This window comes from Esox lucius, chromosome 18 (assembly GCF_011004845.1).
Source record: "Esox lucius isolate fEsoLuc1 chromosome 18, fEsoLuc1.pri, whole genome shotgun sequence".
Lineage (NCBI taxonomy): Eukaryota > Metazoa > Chordata > Actinopteri > Esociformes > Esocidae > Esox > Esox lucius.
Window position 1 is genome coordinate 26,959,095 of NC_047586.1, and position 23,031 is coordinate 26,982,125.

General features: G+C 40.1%; 1 protein-coding gene and 1 long non-coding RNA gene across 5 annotated transcripts in view; one reads left to right on the forward strand and one right to left on the reverse strand.

Annotated features, from left to right (window-relative positions):
• nhsl1b (NHS-like 1b) overlaps positions 1-23,031 on the forward strand; it is a 179,966-nt gene that overhangs the window by 67,940 nt on the left and 88,995 nt on the right. Inside the window, exon 1 of one of the 4 annotated variants that reach the window (XM_034287733.1) lies at positions 20,332-21,412. The exons of the other annotated variants lie outside the window; for them this stretch is intronic. Coding sequence (XP_034143624.1) covers positions 21,178-21,412 — 235 coding nt within the window. The 5' untranslated portion in view covers positions 20,332-21,177. Of the gene's footprint in view, positions 1-20,331; positions 21,413-23,031 lie in introns of those variants that run through there. 4 annotated transcript variants of the gene reach the window in all.
• LOC105006785 lies at positions 13,968-15,331 on the reverse strand. The gene is made up of 3 exons (XR_827460.5): positions 15,216-15,331; positions 15,021-15,075; positions 13,968-14,550 (listed from the first exon to the last, which is right to left on the reverse strand). It is a non-coding gene; the product is annotated as an uncharacterized LOC105006785 (long non-coding RNA).

Here is a 23,031-nt window from a genome sequence, read left to right on the forward strand (position 1 = left end):
GGGTGTATTGTTCATATTTTCTAAGGAAAACTGTGTGGGGTAAAATCTAAATTAAACAAATTACTATTTAAATAATAATAAATAATATTATAAGGTGGAGCACATTCAGAAATGGTTAGAGCTTAAGTAAGTTAACGTAGAGAACCTTTCTAATATAAAGAAATCAGATTTTTATGTTATTGTTGTTAATTTGCTTTTGCTCATTTAGTTTTGAAAGGGATTGTGTTATAAATCAGCCATCCGATTCTTGAACAGTTTCAAAGAATGATTAATTGAGGGGGAGTAATTAGGTTTGTACGGAATTAAGTTAAAAGACTGATGTAAAGGGATAATGTTATTGTGATACATAAAAAACTTTTTTGTAGCATCACATAGAAAAATTACGTTTTGTGAGAATTGGAGGTTTGGAGATAAAGGAGTTTCAAGAGGCTGCCACTGTATGAGGCTGTGGTGATGAGTTGTACTGTGTGTGGCCAGTATGCTAAAGATAACCAAAAATAAATATATTTTTGCAATGCAAAATGTATGTAGAATATATGATGAATATATGTTGAATACATTTAACTTTATTCAAAATACATTTCAGCTTTTATTTTCCGAAATGTATTTGAAAATGTATAAATACATTTACGTTTTGTCCAAATGTATTTCACCGTCAACAATGCTCTCATTACAATTGTAATGTATTATAGAAAATACATTACAAAATGTATTTTGAAGCCCATATTAAAATGCATTTTCCAGATCCTGTCAAAGTAAGAAGATTAAATGTAATTACCGACGTATTGATTATATCACATTTAGGCGTTGAAACACATTTTATAGATATACATTATAAGATTAATTGTATTTTGGCAGTCACAAATATAGTTTAACGTACTAAAGTAAACTTGGTAAGACCACTACTTGAAATAATCCTTTTTGGAGAAGTGGTTAGTGCGCCTGATTGTGGAACATGAGGTCGAATGTTTGAAACTGTCCGTTGCTGCAATGTATTTAGACATGCATTTTAAAGATTTACTAAATACATTTTTTATGAATATATTTAAGCGGGTAATTTCAAACATTTTGATATATATTTACCAAATGTATTCAGGAATATGTTTTCCAAATGTGTTCGGGAATATATATTTTCCAAATGTATTCAAAAATATATTTAAAATAAATTTATTTTTACATATGGGAAATTCAGAAACAACTAATTTGTAATTGGAAATAAAATGTTTGTATTCAACAAAATACCTTATCTCAATGAAATGTACTGAAATTAATATTTACATGACATGAAAAGGAAATTATTATTTCATCTACAAGTCCCCTTGGCAGGTGAGCCAAAAAGTTTGTTTCGGACACTGTATGCTGTACGGGACACACTAACTTGTCATAAAATTGTGTCTCAAAATTAGATAATTTTGTAATGCATTAACACCAAGTTTGAATATTTAGCTAGACACCACTAAGCATTGTGTTAAACTGAGTAACATTTCTTAAGAAGTTTACTTCCACCACAAATAGCATCAATTTGCCACTGGCTGTTTAAATAAATTATTAGCCTGAAATAGGCCTACTAGTATCTTACTACTTGGAAAAGTCATAAGAATTGAGCAATTGCTAGCGAGACTGAAGACGAATTTTACACTGACTATTTCATTTCATGGCACAACAACATTTGTTTTTCTTTCATTCGTGAATGACATTGATACAATAACTAGCAATATGGGTGACAATAACTGACTTTTTCGTCAAGTGAATGACGAGAGAATCGTGGAAACACCAGAACCCAGTCCACAATGGGGATAAAACTTCGAAGTCCTACCTTGTGCAGCTTGGAGTACTTGATATCGGTTCTCGGTATTGGCAAGTACCCAAATATAAGTACTCGTATTGGTGCATCCCTGCTTCTACTGTACTGCTATGATGAATTCACTGAGAGAGACCCCACCCTTATCAGCCCATCACTATAGGTAAAGTAAGTAAGCTTGTCCATAGCAACAGGGTCAACCCCACCTTTTCTTTTAGCTTAAATCTTCTCCCCGTTCCTTGTACAGTGGGGAAAACAAGATTTTGCAGGTTTTCCTACTTACAAAGCATGTAGAGGTCTGTAATTTTTATCATAGGTACACTTCAACTGTGAGAGACGGAATCTAAAACAAAAATCCAGACAATCACATTGTATGATTTTTTTATAATTAATTTGCATTTTATTGCATGACATAAGTATTTGATCACCTACCAACCAATAAGAATTCCGGCTCTCACAGACCTGTTAGTTTTTCTTTAAGAAGCCCTCCTGTTCTCCACTCATTACCTGTATTAACTGCACCTGTTTGAACTCATTACCTGTATAAAAGACACCTGTCCACACAATCAAACAGACTCCAACCTCTCCACAATGGCCAAGACCAGAGAGCTGTGTAAGGACATCAGGGATAAAATTGTAGACCTGCACAAGGCTGGGATGGGCTACAGGACAATAGGCAAGCAGCTTGGTGAGAAGGCAACAACTGTTGGCGCAATTATTCGAAAATTGAAGAAGTTCAAGATGACGGTCAATCTCCAAATGGGAGAAGGTCATGTGGTCTGATGAGACATAGAGCTTTTTGGTCTAAACTCCACTTGCCGTGTTTGGAGGAAGATGGATGAGTACAACCCCAAGAACACCATCCCAACTGTGAAGCATAGAGGTGGAAACATCATTCTTTGGGGATGCTTTTCTGCAAAGGGGACAGGATGACTGCACCGTATTGAGGGGAGGATGGATGGGGCCATGTATCGCGAGATCTTGGCCAACAACCTCCTTCCCTCAGTAAGAGCATTGAAGATGGGTCGTGGCTGGGTCTTCCAGCATGACAACAACCTGAAACACACAGCCAGGGCAACTAAAGAGTGGCTCTGTAAGAATCTCAAGGTCCTGGAGTGGTCTAGCCAGTCTCAAGACCTGAACCCAATAGAAAATCTTTGGAGGGAGCTGAAAGTCTGTATTGCCCAGCGACAGCCCCGAAACCTGAAGGATCTGAAGAAGGTCTGTATGGAGGAGTGGGCCAAAATCCCTGCTCCAGTGTGTGCAAACCTGGTCAAGAACTACAGGAAACATATGATCTCTGTAATTGCAAACAAAGGTTTCTGTACCAAATATTACGTTATACTTTTCTGATGTATGAAATACTTATGTCATGCAATAAAATGCAAATTAATTACTTAAAAATCATACAATGGGATTTTCTGGATTTTTGTTTTAGATTCCTTCACTCACAGTTAAAAATTACAGACTTCTACATGCTTTGTAAGTGGGAAAACCTGCAAAATCGGCAGTGTATCAAATACTTGTTCTCCCCACTGTAAAAGTTGGTCTTAGCAGCTTTGTGAATCCGTTTTAAGAGCAAACTCTTAGCTAGAACTTTTAGTGCTGTTTATGAGTCCTCTTAGTGGTAAGATAAAATATTTATTTTTCCTAAAAGGAAAAGTAAGGGCGACAGTATTTTACCCATTTTTTCAAAAAGGAGCATGTAGTCTGACTGGTGAAAACGAACCTGTTTGCTTAGTCCATAGTGAAATAGGCTACTTTTGCTTCCCTAGCTTTAGTTACTTAACATTTTCTCATAAAATTCTGAGTGTTGACATTTCATTCCTCTTTTAGCCAACATTTAATCAGTGCAGGCAAACCTTTAGAAAGATATTGATACTATTGAAATCAGTTGTTCCTGGCCCTGCCTGGTGCCAGGCCCAACAGATGTTGCTGTTGCCCATCCCCATACCTCTGAACCAGCTCTACTCCCAACTGAAGGAGGTGACCAGCATTGTATTTAATGACATGTCAGTTGACATAATTGCAAGGGGTCCTTGTTTTTTTTAATTATTATAAGAAAGAGAAAAAATATCAAATCCTTTTCAATGATAAGAATTTAAACACTAATATTTTCCCACATCATGATCCCTCCCCCAGGCACCCCTGAGTGGGGCCCGATTTGATATATTTTCATGGGGCCCAAATCCCTGGCTGTTCCCCTGCACGTTGTTGTACAAGATCTTCCCCTGCACATTGTTGTACATTGTTCTTTGCTTTTGTCCATTTTGAGCCTGAAATCGAACCCACAAAAGCTGGTGCTGAAGATACTGAACTTGGCTATAGAAGGCTAGTTTTATTGCTGCTTTAATCAGCCCAATAGTTTTCATTTGTGTTAAAATAATTGCAAAAGGGTTTTCTATTAATTAGCCTTATAAAATTATAAACTTGGATTAGCAAACACAACATGGGAACGCAGGATTGTTGGTCGCTGATAATTTTCAAAATGTTTCATAATTTGGGCTCTGTACGTCACCACAGTGGATTTTAAATAAAACAACCGAGATGCAATTTAAGTGCAGAATTTCTGCTTTCATTCAAGGGGTTGAAAGAAATTTTACATGAAACATTTTAGAATTGCAACCATTTTCATTCACAGTCCGCTTATTTCAGATCAGATGATTGACTCAGCCATTATAGAATATTCCACTTATTTGACTTAAACTCCTGGGTTGCTTCCACAGTATGTTTTATGTCATTGTCTATCTGTAAAGTCGAGCGCCGTCCAATCGACTGTGCTGAATGTGGCTGAATCTGAGCAGACAACATATTCTTATACACTTCAGAATGATTCTAGCTGGTTCTGTCTCATCTTCAATAAACACCAGTGCCATTGGAAGCCATGCATATCCATCCCATCACACTGCCTCCACCGTGTTATACAGATTATGTGGTATGATGCGAGGTTTCAAGCCTTCTCCATACTTTTTTCTTCCCATCGTTCTGGTACAGGTTGGTCTTAGTTTCATCTGTCCAAAGAATGCTGTTCCAGAACTGGGCTGGCTTTTTTAGATGTTTTTTGGCAAGGTCTACTCTGACCTTCCTGTTCTTGAGGCTCATGAATGGTTTGCACCTTGTAGTGGACTCTCTGTATTTGCTCTTGTGAAGTCTTCATGGTAGACTTGGGCAATAATATGCCTAACTCCTGGAGAGTGTTATTCACTTGGCTGGATGTTGTTAAGGGGCTTTTCTTTACCATGGAAAGGATCCTTCGATCATCCACCACTGTTGTCCAGTCTTTTTTAGATTAGATTGGATTCAACTTTATTGTCATTAATCAGTACAAGTACAGTACAACGAAATGCAGTAAGCATCTAATCAGAAGTGCAAATAGTGGGCAGAAAATGTACAAGTATATGTATATTACAAGTTGAATGTGTAGATGTGCAATGAAAGCAAATGCAGTACAAATGGCAATACTAAATTTGCAATTAAGGCAAATAGAGGAGGGTGGAAAGCTTACAAGTATAGCATATGTTACAAATGGGATAACAATTGTTCGGGTACAAATTGCAATTTCTAAATGGCATTCAAGATGAGGCAAACAAAGGATTACTGTAGTAGGGTAGCATGAGCAACCATGATGCAGGGATAGCAGCAATAAGGTCCTCGAGGTAGACGTGTGTGTAACAACCGTAAAAGTGTGAGTACAATGGCAACACTAAATTTGCAAAGAGGCAAATTAATGTACAAGGTGCATGTGCAACTGAAATTCAGGGACAGCAGCGGTGAGGTTCCTGAGGTAGACACGTACCTGTAACCACTGAAAACATCCATTATCAGGCTTTGCAAGGCAGTGTCAGAGTAGTACAAGGGAGTAGTGCAACAATTCAACACTACTTTGGTGTCCACTGTATACCTATTCGACCGGTAGGCAAACTGGTAGGGATCCAGTGTTGGGGGGTAGGACTTAAGGTGGCAGGACTTAAGGTGGGCCAGAAGTAGTCTTTCAAAGCACCTCATAATTGTGGGGGTGAGTGCATCTGGTCAGAACGTTGGGATAACCGCCTGGGCCAGTGACATGTTGAAAATGTCAGTAAAGTTCTCGGCCAGCTGCCCAGCACATGCTCTGAGCACATGCCGGGGACGCCATCAGGACCAGCAGCCTTGCATGCATTCACCCTGCTCAGTGCAGAAATCACTTCTGCGATGGATAGACTTTAATGGCTGGCTGTTTGTTGTGTTTCAGAGCTCACCAGTACATTCTTTTTTTCTCACAATGTACCAAACAGTTGATTTGGCCACTCCTAATGTTCCTGCTTTTTGCAGCCTAAAGGTTCGTGCACACTGTCCGCTCGCTAGAGCTACAAAGAGGCACTCTCATTTCCAACGAGAGCCAGCGAACACTGGCTAATGACGAGGGGAAATAAATCGATGATAAATAATGTTTATGTTTACAATGTTTTGTGCTCCACTGCCTCTCTTGCTGTTTGTCTCTTTCTCCTTTTTGTTTAGCTCTTACATTTCTTTTGACCTTACTGTATTCTACACAAGCCTGATGGGGTTTACACCTGTTTTTCGAGGGCAAGAGCGAGCTGTAGGGGGAGGAAGAGAGATGGAAGCATAAAGAGAGATGCAGTATATGGGGGAAGACTGGAAAGAAAAAGGGAAAAAAGAACGGGAAGGTGGACGAGGGACAGGCAGGGGGAGAGGGAGAATTATCTGCATGTTAGGTAGCATGCCTATAGTGGATGTGAAGGCTTGGGTGCTCAGGTTTGGTTGGGAGGTCAGAGTTCGCACTGGTCAATATGTTAGCCTGCCGTTGGAGACAGTGCTGTCATGCCTGTGCGGAGGATATACGAGAGTGTTAACACAGGAGACGAGACGCATACACAAACAATTCAGCCTCGTTGGCTCCTTTTTCTGTTTTGAGTTTTTCCTTCAATACCCTTTCTACAAAGTGTACTACCCAGTTCTCCATAACTCCATAACTTTTCTCCTGGTAAAACAGTGCTGTCCTTCAAGCTGTTTTTAAGGAGTCAGATGTTTTTCTTTTATGTGGAAATGTGGTGTCCCTGATAACACGTCTCAGCCAACTCTGGAATAAGTAAGCAGGAGAGGAGTAATTTTGGTGTTCCCCTCGTGGCACAGAGGCTAATACTACTGCGAAACCAAACAGAAACTTAAAAGTAAAGGAAGCAAAGCAGATAGAACTGTCAAAAAAAAATATCTACCATCAAACACTGGTATTTGGCCTCTACTCATTCTGTTAAAATACCAACAGCTCTCCCCTAGGTCATAAAAAAAGTGTCAACCATGAGGCCTCCAAGCCATCAATTTAGAACACACAAACATGCACCACACACACACTCAAACGCATACATGAACATAAACAGAAATACACAGCTCAAACATTTCCTGATGTGAACTAACAAACGCTCGTACAAGACTTGTACAAACCCCATGGGGATGGCTAATAAAATGCCTCTTTTATGGTGTTTCCCAACCCACCGTATTTAGGGCTTCCATTAAAGTGTTATTTCTTTGGCCGGTGCAATGCGCACCGCACTTACCCTGGAGTGAAGGTTGGCGCTACTGGGTTTTGCGATTCCTGAATGAGTAGTTAGTCACTTTGGGAAATGGAATCGACTTCAGCACTGCTTAATGCCCAACTATGGATGTTTCACTAAAGCCATAGGCTGTTCGGTGTTGCGGAAGATTTATGTCTGTATTGGAATGGTCAGCGCTCTCCTCTGATGTCTGATCAGGTTACCAGGCAACCAGTCTTTAGCGCTAGCCCCATCTAGATACGCTTTCAGAGGCAAGCCAACAGGTCGGCTATGGCCAAAACTGAATGTGGTTGAAGAGTCAGTCTGGAGTTACTTTATACATTTTGGATTAAGGTGAATTAAATATTTTCATTCACATACAAGTCCTTTAGTAGACTGTCTTATCCAGAATGTTTATATTCCTCCAGCGTCGTCCCTCAGTGTTTTAAAGCAATAGGGCGTGGAGGGCTGTGTTATCTTTTCAACTGCAGATTTTCCGCTTAAAATAAAAATTTTCTATTCATATACCAACCTAGGTTCTTGTCTTTCCTTGTCCCTCTATTCCTCATCTCTTCTGTCCCCTTCACCTCTCAGCTGTCCCTGCAATGTGTTTGGAATGTTCCAGTCATGCAGCAGAGAGGAAGCTTCATAATAGGGATTGACCGATTATCAGCCTGGCCGATAATTGGATCCGATATTCATACTTCTTACAATAATTGGAATAGTTCATTTGTCTTATATACCTGCCGATGAAATACTTAGTTTTGAATGTGCTTCTCTGGCAGCAGCGTCTCTTGGAAAGGTTTTTGGTTGAATACATCACGAGTAAATAGCCAATCAACACTGTATGTCACATTTGTGAGAGGGACATGGAAAAGAATGCAGAGAGATGCATGGCTGAGACTAGAGGTAAGAATGATGACATTGCTATAAACATCACAATAATCTAAACTGAATTTGCAACAAACATTACTGTCATTATGATCTTTTTGCCGGACCTCGTAAGCGGAGCTGGCCTAGAAGAGCGAATGTCTCTTACAGACTGACTTGACTGACTGAGTGACTAACTACCCCTTGTTAAATAGTGTAGTGGTTAGAGATGTGGGCTACCGACTGCCTGAGGATTTGTTCAGGACAGACAAAAGCTTTGTTAGTTACAACCTTCAGTAGCTACATAATAGGAAGAATACAAAAAAAAACAGTTCTGGTGGATATTAGGATTTGTTCAGGATTGACAAACATCTAGCTGGCTACAAGATTCTCTCCTCACACTTGACAAAAAGTCATTTATCGTCACCTGTATGGCTATAAGCTGTTAAAACAGACAAAAACGTTGCTGGCTACAACCTTCAGTAGCTACATTATAGGAAACCTAAAATGAAACTGTTTACTGTTATATTGCCACTATTTCTGGGGGATTTTTGAATTATGTTATTATGAAGAATCGACACATCAAATAGTCCTATCGGTAGCTAATAAGGCATAAGCACGGACGTTCATGCAGCCACAGGTCATTACCCGTAAGAAATAAAATCTATTTTCACCTCTGATCCGCAGAAGAATGACTTGAAAAAGCTCTGGCCAGTCACCGAAGCGTTCCTGACTACTTGTTTTATTTAACTGGTGGAGCGCATATCTTAGTATTTATTTTTATTTTTATAAACGTATCTCGCTCACCCTCTAATGTGTGCGTTTTCATTTATTTGTTGAATAGGAGCTTGGGCATGAATTAAGCACAACTGGCCTGTGTACATGTGTAGGCTATTAAGGTGTGTGTGTGGGGTGTCTGATAGTAGGCTAATAAAATGAACGTCCCTCAAGAGTTACGGTGCTTCTATATTATCATCACCTCACACACAGTCAACAGTGTTTTAGGCTATACATTACGATGGAGAATGATACAATAAACTAGTTTTCCAATTCCTTTACAACGGGAGGCTAGTATATCCACTAACCTTAGTAGCTTACAAAAAAAATATTTCGATCACGTTTCCGCTTCCCGCTATATGAAAATAAGCTGTTGAAACAATGTTGAGCTCAAAGAAACCAATGAGATTTATCCTAGAAGACATGCAGCTACGAGAGATGCATGCAGAAAAAAACTGTTCACAAACTTCAAATTGTAGAAAATATGAATAGGATTATTCATATTATTATAATGATTATACATATATCTTTTTAATTATAATTGTGTTTATATTGTAGGCTAATCGTTAAAGCTGTCTTACTGAAAATGAAATGCGAAGACAAATAGAATATAATTTTCGTGGGTCAAAATAACATTGTCCATCTGCATGAGCTCTACAATACATGATGGGAAGCTGTTATAATGAATTATAAAGTTATTATAAAGAATTGACACATATAAAATAGGCATATCCTTAGCTAATAAGGCACATAAAATGCTCATGGAAGTGCATGCACCTACAGGTCAGTACCGGTAAGAAATGAAATCTGTTTTCACCCCTGATCCTCAGAAAAGTGACTTGAAAAATCTCTTGCAAGTCACCAAAGTGTCCCTGACAACTTGTTTTATTTAACTGGTAGAGCGCATATCTCTATTTTTTGTGTAAGATAAGAAGTCGCCACTGCTTTGGCTGTAAACACAGACTTCTGGAGTGGGCAACAGATTGCTGTGCTCGTCCTTATGGTATCCTCCGCCGGCTTGCATTACACAACATCACTCGTCGCCGTCCGTCCTGCTCCACATCCCGCTCATCATCCCTGATCCCTTGTCCGTCCTGCTAAACATCCACTCGAGGGCTTCCCCTAGCGAGGACGTCCATGTGACCGTGTGGGACGTCCACGTCACTCAGAGGGATATACAGGTGCTTGTCATAAAATTTTAATATAATCAAAAAGTTGATTTATTTCAGTAATAATGTATACATTCATTCCACACAGACTGATATATTTCAGTGTTTATTTCTTTTAATTGGCGATGATTATAACTGACACTAATGAGAACCCCAAATTCAGTATCTCAGAGAAATTAGAATATTGTGAATAGGTTCAATACTGAAGACACCTGGTGTCACACTCTAATCAGCTAATTAACTCAAAACCTGCAAAGGCCTTAAAATGGTCTCTCAGTCTAGTTCTGTAGCTACCAATCATGGGGAAGACTGCTGACCTTGACAGCTGTCCAAAGACGACCATTGACACCTTAGCACAAGGAGGGCAGAGACACAAAAGGGTCATTGCTAAGAGGCTGGCTGTTCACAGAGCTCTGTGTCCAAGCACATTAATAGAGAGGTCAGGGAAGGAAAAATATGTGGTAGACAAAAAGTGTAGCAAGCAATAGGGATAACCATCACCCTGGATAGGGAATGTGAAAAAAAAAAACATTAATAAATGTGGGGAGATTGATAAAGAGTGGACTGTAGCTGGAGTCAGTGCTTCAAGAACCACGCACAGCACAGACGTATGCAAAGACATGGGTTTTCCAACAGGGACTTGCACCTGCACTCAGGTGCCAAAGCTACCAGTACCTGGTTTAAGATCATAGTATCCCTGTTCTTAATTTGGCCAGCAAACTCGCCTGACCTTAACCCTATAGAAATCTATTAGCTATTGTGAAGAGGAAGATGCGATACAACACCAGACCCCAACAATGCAGAAAGCTGAAGGCCACTATCAGAGCAACCTGGGCTCTCATAACACCTGAGCAGTGCCACAGACCGATCGACTCCATGCCACGACCGAATTGCTGCAGTATTCAGGGCAAAAGGAGCCCCAACTAAGTATTGAGTGCTGTACATGTTCATACTTTTCATGATTCATGACTTGTTCAGTTGGCCAACATTTCTAAAAATCCTTTTTTTGTATTGGTCTTAAGTAATATTCAAATTTTCTGAGATACTGAATTTGGGGTTTTCAATTAGTTGTCAGTTATTATCAATTAAAATAAAATTAAAAGAAATAAACACTTGAAATATATCAGTATGTGTTGGAATGAATGTATACATTATACAAGTTTCACTTTTTTAATGGAATTACTGAAATAAATCAACTTTTTGATGATATTCTAATTTTATGACCAGCACCTGTAGCTGCCTCTCCATTTTGGTCTGTGGTCTTAAATAGAGGCAGCTGTAACAGTTGATTGTATTGGTCTGGACCAGATGAAAGTAGCTTAGTCCCAAATCGCGATCTCAGCAGTTGGTCTCATTGCTGAATGAGCCAATCAATACTATCTTGACTATTTAGAATTGGTGATAACCCTCCAAGCTTTTAATTTTAGAGGGAGATTATATTATAGGCTCTCAAAAGTCATATGCTTGCACAATACATTTCCTGAAATATGTACTATTAATGTTGTAGTTAGTGAATTATCAAAAACATTTAAATAATAGTGCTATAAGTGCAAAACAAGTTCGACATTACCCGTTTGCTACAACTTCCACACTGTTTCCTAGCATACAATTTGAGGCATAACTTCAGTAGCATCCAGCTGCAGCCCCGCTCGGCTGGCTAAAACTCAAACTTTCGTCTTCTCCTGACTCGCTATAACTGTTGTCACTTGTGTAACCTTGGTAATGTTTGGAGAATTCCACCGTTGTTTACTTCCGTTTCATAATTTATCTTATATCTACCTCTTGCTAAAACTAAACCATTATACCTTATACATAAGGCTGCACGATTAAGCAAATTATAATCAGAATTGCAATACTGACATGTGCAATTTCAAAATCGCCAATTTACGCAAATTTCAGCTCCAATAAAGTGAATGAGATGGGCTTAGTACGAGTCAACGGGCACGCATCGTATGTCTGTAATAGTTTTCTTGCACATGCTGTAGGTTTTTTGTAGATTATTTAAATACCTGGATTAATTGTTTAAATGCTTGATGGATTTTCAATGTTAGTTTGAGTTAACACTGCAACGGCTAGCGAAGACGTATGCTTCAAGCTAGCGAGTGGCACCTATATATCCCATGTCCCATACATAATAGCGTGGTTATTAAAAGTTTCGGCCTCAGTGTCAGTGCGTACAAATATACTTAATTTGGGAGAGAATATACCTCAAGGGTTGAGGCTTGGGACATTTTGCCTAAATAGCTACGGCAATGACACAAACATAGCAAACGCCATTGCGTTAAATGAGTTGTTAAACGTTTATTTTTAAATTCAATTTAATATAGCACACGATGTAGGCTATGACCTCTATTTTTAAATCAGATAATCTACACTGATTACACCCATGTTTGGAGATCTTAAATCAACCGTAATTGCAATATTTGTCAAAGAAATCGCAGCAGGGGCTAGCTCAATTTGCGGCATCGGCAGCTCGCAGTGGCATTTCCGGTGGCAGGTTGAGATGCCACGGCATCTTCCCCGTTAGCAGTGGCATTTCCGGTGGCAGGTTGAGTTAACAGCGGCATTTTTAGTGGCATGTTGCGTTAGCAGTGGCATTTTTAGTGGCAGGTTGCTTTAGCAGTGGCATTTATAGTGGCATGTTGCGTTAGCAGTGGCATTTTTAGTGGCAGGTTGCTTTAGCAGTGGCATTTATAGTGGCATGTTGCGTTAGCAGTGGCATTTTTAGTGGCATGTTGAGTTAGCAGTGGCATTTTTAGTGGCAGGTTGCATTAGCAGTGGCATGTTGCGTTAGCAGTGGCATTTTTAGTGGCATGTTGCGTTAGCAGTGGCATTTTTAGTGGCATGTTGCGTTAGCAGTGGCATTTTTAATGGCATGTTGAGTTAGCAGTGGCATTTTTAGTGGCAGGTTGCATTAGCAGTGGCATTTATAGTGGCATGTTGCGTTAGCAGTGGCATTTTTAGTGGCATGTTGAGTTAGCAGTGGCATTTTTAGTGGCATGTTGAGTTAGCAGTGGCATTTTTAGTGGCATGTTGCGTTAGCAGTGGCATTTATAGTGGCATGTTGAGTTAGCAGTGGCATTTTTAGTGGCATGTTGCGTTAGCAGTGGCATTTTTAGTGGCATGTTGAGTTAGCAGTGGCATTTTTAGTGGCATGTTGAGATGCCACGGCATCTTCCCGTTAGCAGTGGCATTTATAGTGGCAGGTTGAGTTAACAGCGGCATTTTTAGTGGCATGTTGAGATGCCACGGCATCTTCCCGTTAGCAGTGGCATTTATAGTTGCAGGTTGTGTTAACAATGGCATGTTGAGATGCCGGTGGCAGGTTTAGATGCCAACGATTTTTCCTGAGATGCCACGGCATCTTTCGCCGTTTATATGGTATTTCTGGTGGCAGCCTGAGATGCCACAAATTTACTAGACTAATTATGGGGTAGAACGGTGGCAAACAAGGGCTGTGTCCGAAATCACCCACTGCTCAACATATACAACCAAACCAGTAGCATGTCGTACTGTAGAGGAAAGAGCATATCCGACTGCAACTGCTGGTGTTTGTTGCATTTGCTAGTGAGATACCTTATAGTTTATAATTGTTAACATTAGCCAATATTACACTTGGTAGCATTTCCATGACCCTATTTCTTCATTTTTTTCAACCTATCTTTGATTATTTATAATATCTTATTTGTATTACAGTCTGTTATGTTGCAGTGCTAAGGAAATAAATCGGTGGTAGCGTATGTTTATTTTTTAATTTAAAATGCAATGACAAAATACTTTACTCACTCAAATAAAAGACTGCAGTTTAAAGCATGATTATACATTACTGGAATAATATTTTGGCTATAGGCTTACACTTGGCAAAGCACCTGCCAATGTTTGTGGCAATTGCCACTGGCCCCCTGTGGCAGCTGTCCCTTTCTGATTGTAAATTAAACAAGATTTTATAACAGTTGACCTATCCAAAATTATTCACTAAACACCCTCAACATTTATAGCTTACTATACTAGGTGATATTTATACATATCTGTGCATCACAGGACTCTAATGTAAAACCATGTGCAAAGGTCTTGATATGAATTACTAGGCTGTATTTAGGAACAAACTCTTTAATTTAACACACCAAAAATATTTAAACAATCACTGTTTTTCAAATCTTGTAAACAGTCTAAAAAAATTTGTATCCACACATTGTTCATAGAAGTTGTCGAAGTCTTTTTTTTTTTTCAAAAACAAATGTAAAGAGTTCTGCTGGAGAATCCTGATCCAGTTCCCTATCCCAGGTGTCCATCTCCTGGATGGCCTCTTTTCTTTCTTCTCAGGGAGTTTCAGTCTTCCACTGAATGTTGCCTGATTGCACCAGTCAGCTGCAGCCAGGCTATGTAGGATCAGAAGGTTTTCCTGCAGTAAAAAAAGTCTGTTATTGATAATTTATGTTTTTCCCAAGTGAAGAATTAAGACTTATAGAGCATTTACAGTACCTGAATGAAATCTTAAAATAAATTCTACCAACAAATGCTGTATTTATTAACACTGTGGGTTCCATCTAAAACCTTCCAAACTAAATGTCAGTACATATTCAAAATTGTCTTATTTGTACATGTAATTAAAAAACAGAATACATTTTAATGCAACTAATCTGTATCCAGAGCATCTTCAATACACATCAAACAAAACAAAAAAAGCTTCCTGTCACAGTAAGCAATGCTGTATTGTATGGTCAAGCAACTGACAACACTTGTCTCTCTGACTGCAACACATACACACTTATTAATATATTGCAGAATGTCTATTTTGACAAGATAACTGTCCTGAGTTAAATACATTTTTGTGGGAAATGGTTTTGGGTAGGAGTTGACAAATGGTTTTACCTCTTCGTTGGTCTCTGTTTCATCAGCGGTGGTCTCTGTTTCATTTCTTGCAGCTCTGGGGAAAAAGGAAATAGTCTGTAAATGTGATGAAATGTAAAACATCACCTGCTAATATGCCACAGCAAGCCTAATGCATTAAGTGATGTTTCATATCAAATTGCACACCAACATCGGAAAGAACATCCTGTAGCCTACCCTTTCTTTTTCTTTGAAGGTGTGGTGGTTAGAAGCACAGATTCTGCTTGGTAACGACACATGTAACAAAAAATATTTTTTTTTTTTAATAATAAGCATGTCAGAAATTATCAGCTTCAAACCCATTAAAGTATTTCGTCTTGTATACTGTACATTTATGTACTCACTAAAATTAATAGTCATACTCAAGTACTTCAGTTTTGATTTTAACAACTATTAGCAGAAAGTCATGATTCTATTTTTCTTGTTGTGGTATGTATTCTGGAAATTATGTTCTCCAAAATATCCAAAATCGAGTGACACAATGCTACAAACACCAGCAGTTGCAGTCGGATATGCTCTTTCCTCTACAGTACGACAGGCTACTGGTTTGGTTGTATATGTTGAGTAGTGGGTGATTTCGGACACAGCCCTTGTTTGCCACCGTTCTACCCCATAATCGGTCTAGTAAATTTGTGGCATCTCAGGCTGCCACCCGAAATACCATATAAACGGCGAAAGATGCCGTGGCATCTCAGGAAAAATCGTTGGCATCTCAACCTGCCACCGGCATCTCAACCTGCCACTAAAAATGCCACTACTAACTCAACATGCCACTAAAAATGCCACTGTTAACACAACCTGCCACTATAAATGCCACTGCTAACGGGAAGATGCCGTGGCATCTCAACATGCCACTGCTAACTCAACCTGCCACTGTAAATGCCACTGCTAACGGTGAAGATGTCGTTAAATCGTGCAACCTTGCTTAAACATAATACAATTAAAAACAGTACATGTAAAAACTACATCTAAATTATAACAAAATGATTTAGAATACATTAGCATAGCTAAGTGTTATTACTCAACCCACTAACAACATCTATAGAATTACATTATAAAATAAACTGTTTCCCAAGTTATGGCTATCCCAACTGAACATTCTGTAATGTTATTGACTAGCAATATTACATTTACATTACTAGTATTAGCTACCAACAGTATCATTAGAACACTGTTGTTTAAGCTAGACACCAAAACAAGTTTGTTTCACGTTTAAACCATCCTAACTCAAAGCATTTAAAAGGCCATACCAATTTTTTGTTGTACATCGACAATGATTATATTGTTTGGATAGATATGCCAAAATGATCAAACTATTTCCCAAGCATTCAAGCTCAAAACCAAATCAACTCTTACAATGCTTTAATGTGCATTAACAAGAGATTTTATCTCAATGAGACAACTTGTACATTTGTGCTCATAAGTTTGCATACCCTGGCAGAAATTGTGAAGTTTTGGCATTGATTTTGAAAATGTGACTGATCATGCCATTTATTATTACATAGTTGTTTGGTTCCTTTTTAAATCATAATGATAACAGAAATCACCCAAATGGCCCTGATCAAATGTTTTACATACCCTTGAATGTTTGGCCTTGTTACAGACACACAAGGTGACACACACAGGTGAAATTGGCAGTTAAAGGTGAATTTCCCACACCTGTGGCTAATTAAATTGCAATTAGTGTCTGTGTATAAATAGTCAATGAGTTTGTTAACTGACATGGATGCACTGAGCAGGTTATATACTGAGCCATGGGGAGCAGAAAAGAACTGTCAAAAGACCTGCGTAACAAGGTAATGGAACTTTAGTAAGATGGAAAATGATATAAAAACATTTCCAAAGCCTTGCAAATGAACAATTGAACAATCAATCACTTATTAAGAAGTGGAAAATTCAGGGATCTCTTGATACCAAGCCAAGGTCAGGTAGACCAAGAAATATCTCCGCCATAATGCTAGAATAATTGTTTGGGATACAAAGAAAAATCCACAGGTAACCTTAGGAGATATACAGGCTGCTCTGGAAAAAGACGGTGTGGTTGTTTCAAGGAGCACAATACGACGATACTTGAACAAAAATGAGCTGCATGGTCGAGTTGCCAGAAAGAAGCCTTTAATGAACCAGTACCACAAAAAAAGCCTTGTTATAATATGCCCGACAACACCTTGACCTGCCTTACAGCTTCTGGCACACTGTAAAATTTTGAGTGATGAGAGCAAAATAGAGCTTTTGGTCACAACCGCTATGTTTGGAGAAGGGTCAACAAACCCTATAGTGAACAGAATACCATCCCCACTGTGAAGCATGGTGGTGGCTCACTGATGTTTTGGGGGTGTGTGAGCCAACTGTATATTACCAATTGTCCAAGGGGTATGCAACCTTTTGAGCACAACTGTATATTACCAATTGTCCAAGGGGTGTGCAAACTTTTGAGCACAACTGTACATTTATTTTTTAAGCCTTTAAATACACAGATCAGCCATACAATTATGACCTCCTGCCTAATATTGTGTAGGTCCCCCTTTTGCTGCCAAAACAGCGCTGACCCGTTGAGGCATGTACCTCACTAGTCCTCTGAAGGTGTGCTGTGGTATCTGGCACCAAGACATTAGCAGATCCTTTAAGTCCTGTAAGTTGTGAGGTGGGGCCTCCATGGATCGGACCTGTTTGTCCAGCACATCCCACAGATGATCTGGGGAATTTGGAGGCCAAGTCAACACCTTGAACTCATTGTTGTGTTCCTCAAACCATTCCTGAACCATTTTGCTTTGTGGTAGGGTGCATTATCCTGCTGAATGCCATGAAAGGATGCACATGGTCTGCAACAATGCTTAGGTAGATGATACGTGTCAAAGTAACATCCACATGAATGGCAGGACCCAAGTTTTCCCAGCAGAACATTGCTCAAAGCATCACACTGCCTCAGCTGGCTTGTCTCCTTTCCATAGTGCATCCTGGTGCCATGTGTTCTCCAGGTAAGTGACACACATGCACCTGACCGTCCAAGTGATGTAAAAGAAAACGTGATTCATCAGACTAGGCCACATTCTTCGTGGTCCAGTTCTGAGGCTCACTTGCCAATTGTAGGCACTTTCGCCTGTACAGGGGTCAACATTGTTACCCTTACTGGTCTGTGGCTACGCAGCCCCATACGCAACAAACTGCGATGCACTGTGTGTTTTGACACCTATCAGTACCAGTAGCTCGTCTGTTGGATCGGACCACACAGGTTAGCCTTTGCTCCCCAAGTGCATCAATGAGCCTTGGCCTCCCATGACCCTGTCTTTTCCTTCCTTGGACAACTTTTGATAAGGAATTGACCACTGCAGACCGGGAACACCCCACAAGGGCAGCAGATTTGGAAATGCTCTGACCCAGTTGTCTAGCCCTCACAATATGGCCCTTGTCAAAGTCAACTCAGATCCTTACATTTTTCTTGCTTCGAAAACAAACTTTAAGGACTGAATGTTCACTTGCTGCCTAATATATCCCACCCACTGTCAGGTACCATGATAACGAGATTGTGTTCTTTACTTCACCTGTCAGTGGTCATAATGTTATGGCTGATCGTGTATAATTTCTACTTACATGGTCATTTCTTTGTGGTGTTAATGTCCACTGGTCTTTAAAGTTGGCATTTTTGGGGGAATGTGTCATATTTGGGAATGTGTATTTGGGGTGGGCGTCGAAGCAGGATTAAAATGTACCTTTATTATGGGGATCTTTCACTTTTCACCTCCCCGAGGGGTTAAACAGCAGTTTGCTTAAATCAGCTCTCTGTCTTTTAGAGGTGAAATCAATAGACTCTCCTCAATGGTCTATGAGTATGTAACACTTAATCTGCATCGTAAAACCTAATAGGACACAGGCTAGGGCTCATCTGCCTGGGACTATCGCTGAAAGGTGCAATCTCTCTCACTGTCATTGATAAATAGAGGCTGGTCCAGAGACCAGTGTATTTTTCAGCACGCTTCATTTCATCATTTCTTTTTTCCTTTCCATAATTTCGTCTCTCTGTCCCCCTCATCCGTTCATCCAGACTCTGTGGGAGAACAGAGCCGGTTAATTATTAAGAGTGCGACACTTTGACTGCTCTTTGGTTTCACCATGAGGACAAAGGTCTGCACACACACTCGAGCAAAGCAAAGCTGCGTGTTTCTAAGCGTGGGTGTGGGTGGGATTCATTCTACAAAAAATGCTTTCTCAAAACTTACTGAATTTGAATTCAACTGTGTATCTATCTCTCAGCAAAATTAAGATTTATTTCCCTAATTCACAAGTTTTCTTGTTTCAAGTTTGTTTTACTTATTGGAAGGAGGATTGAGTTAATTCTATAGAGGGGAGAATATACCAAGACTGACTTACTCAGGTGCTCATTGTCGTGTTGGAGGAACAGTGTTTACCATATGGGAGGAGGTTTGAGGGCCCTTTAACTGCCTCACACACACACACACACCTGTTCTGTGGTTTGTCCATTGAGAGGTGTGGCTCCCCCCCCCGAACACAAACAAAACTCCATGAGCAACAAGGCTTCTCATTTCTGCCAGTTGACACTAATATGGTGCTAAGACAGTCAACTGTTTATACAGTTGACCTGGGAGCTTTATCGAAGCAGAGTTTGGCCGTGTTATCCAATGGCCACCCTGTGAGCTCCTTTACTACTATTTTTGCTGATATAATCTTAGGAGAGAAATTCAACCCTGAAACAATCTTGTTGTGAACAAGCTATACAGCAGCTGAATGAACAGATATCTCCAGAATCTCTTGGGATGACATGTATCGTGTCAGGTTTGGCTGCAGAGGGGTTAGCAAAGTGTTTGCACAGAGAACTTTCTCCACATAGCCTGTGAGGCTGGTTTGCATGACGAAGTGTCAGTCGGGCTGTCGGACACCGTAGTGTTTTGGTGTATTCTCTGACGTTGGTTTTATGTGACTTCAGGACACTGCTTTGCATGCTGTCAGCTCAACCTCCTATTTAATTGGTGGAGCGAGGTGTGCTTCGTTACGTCGTCTAGTTTGTTTCCTTTTGACTACTCGGGTTAACACCTGGGGAAGAAAGATGGACAGATATGAAAAGAGTTAAGCTGTTGATGAAAGGAGGATAGAAAGCCTAGTCCCTCCCCTAAACCCCTGTTGTTGCCATGTCAGCGAGAATGGGGAGGGGCAAAGATCAGAGATCACAGAGGAGCCACCGAGGGATAGAATGAGGGAGAGAGGGATGGGCCTTCTCATGTTTCAACCCAGTGGCTGGGGCTTGGTGTAATTCTAAGCACACAAACACATACAGAATACAGAACAACCTGAAGCGGAGAAAAGCACATTGCCTATTACCTCTGGGCCGGTCATCTACAGTGTTCACGCTTTCTCTCTTTGTCTCTCTTTCCATGCACCAGGTGAGTTTACCACTCATTGTTCGGGTTTCTCCCAGGTGCCTTCACATTGATAAGAAGTCTCAATGGTCACAACGCTTCTTCTAATTCTCTCACGCCACTTGAGCTACCTAGCAGGTCAAGGCAAGAGGAATGAGAGGTGGAACAAATTGAAGAAAAATGAGTGACCGGACTCCTTGGAAGCGATTAGCATCACTCTCGCTGGACTACAAACACAGTGCCGCAATTCGTCTAGTGATGTGTGACAAACGTGTTTTTTAAACCCTGTCCGCTCAAGATAAACGGAGATACTATGAGAAACGTCTTGAGGACTGTCACCCTGTTGTGATTAAAATGTGACCAGGAAGTATTTTGCTATTATGCTCCAGAGGAATACATCTATCTTCACCAGTGCGGAGGAGTGTTGATTTTCCGGATTGCCTAATTGCTACTTTGGTTTTGGGAAGCGTGCCCTGGATTTTATGAAACAAGGGGAAAGAGGAGTTCTTCTGGTTTGGCTCAGGTAAAGAGGGATGAAATTAAATACAATTTGAAAAGACTGCTTGGTTCTGAGTTATGACTGGGAAAAGGGAGTGTGCAACCCTAGTGGAGGTACACCACAGGACCAGACTGTTGTATCAAACTCATTTATTTTGCTATAAAACGAAGGGCAGTTGGCTTTTGAAACAAACAGCTTTGGACACGCAAATTTTGCTCAAGCCTCTGCATATTTCAGCTGTTTTCTTCATCTTCCAGAGTGTGTAAGGATGAGGAGGGACAAGAGTTCTGGTTCTTTCCGTAAGGATATTAAGGAGAAGCCCGCCAGTCTGTCCCGAGCCCTGAGCTGGCTGAGCATATCCTCTCTGCCCCGACCAACCCGACGCATCTTCCTCAGTCCGTCGGAGCTTCACGCTCACTCTCACTCACGTACACACTTGCCTGGCAGACAGGAGGATGATGATGACTGGGTGTATAAGCCACAACATCATCGTACAGGCAAAGGTGAGACATCCGCCATGTTGGTATGAGCACTTGGTCTGGCAGGACATGACAGGTCTTAAACAACATGGTGAAAACATATCCAGTTCCTTCACATTGTGTGGTGAAAATGTGTGGGATCTGCAACTGACCAATTGCATTGCGTGGTTACAGAGTGTGACACAGTCTTTCACTTAAAAAAAATATATATTTAAACTACACTCTAAGGATTTGTTTTTAGAATTTTCATGGGGATTTATACAAAAGAGCATGTAGTTGAACAGCAGTACTGATTAGACTAGATGTTAGAGCATTTTACTTTTAACAAGAAGGTTGCTAGAGCGAATCTCCAAGGTTTAAAATTTGGGCAAGGCAGCTCCTACCACCTCCAATTTTTTGGATCAGTGGTGGAAGTCGAATCTCAGTAAGACCTTGTGTGCATACTGATACCCTTTCTCATCAAAGTAAAACTGTCAGGATGCAGCGTGGAGGCAGGACACAGGTGCAGAGTATTCAATAGCAAACTTACTTTAATCAAAAGATTCACGAGAACCACAGCCATAGACATAAAAACAATGACCAGCCAGAAACACTAGGACAGGAGGAACTTAAATAGGAACTAAATAAGGGGTTAACAAGACACCGGTGAAAGCAATACACTAACGAGACTGAACATAGAAACAGGAAAACTAGAACATAGAACTGCAACGACTGGCATGGCACAGGCCGTAACTGGCCGTTACAAAAACATAATTATGGTTAGAAACAAAATGCTCCACACAATGCTTGACGAAGGTCTTTGACTTTACATCTACCTTCTCATTGACTCTCTTTTAAATGGATTTCCATAACCTTCCTCTGCATCAGGAAGGGAGAGAGGGAATTGTTTACATTAGGAGACAGAGGTTGGAGATATCTATCTCCTTTGTCCTTTGTGTTATTGGCAGGCGCATGTGTGAGATGATAAAAGGACATTCCCGGAAGTGTTGATGTCAACTGACTGGTGATGTCATAGCCTGGTAGTGATCAAAGTGCATGGTTGCATGCCCAGGAGAAAGAATGGGACTGTTTGGGAGAATGAGAGAGTTTCTTCTATACTATTGCTGACTAGGGCAACAAAATGCACATTAATTATACACTTCATTCTAAAGGATTTAAATTATTAGTTCATTCATATTCATAAATATTTTATAGTTGCTTTGTTATTTCAAAGAAGAAGTTTGTGTTGAGGTAAGCATGACAGTGTATTTTTGGCTTTACCTGTGTAGTTTATCCTGATTGAGGAATTAATAAACTTGTGAGTGTGTGTGGGATTTTAGGGATGCAAGTGAGCTATTGCTTGCACTGACCTGGTTATGTTGTCCCAAAACTGATTGAAATAAGCTTTTCTGATGTTGCAGCAATTTGTTCCACTCAGCTTGCCTCTAAATCCAAAGTCCTTACTAAATTCAAACCTAACTGTGTTGACAATGTTCCCCATTGCTAGCAGTTAGAAAGTCTATCTATATTATTTAAAGTTCTGTGTGGAAATTGTATTAGCACAGAATACAGTATTCAGTATTGCTACTTTGACCAGCGAATATAGATCTGTTTTACTAAAGGGCTGGGCTGTTTGGCTTCTATGTTGTGAAATTGTTATTTGT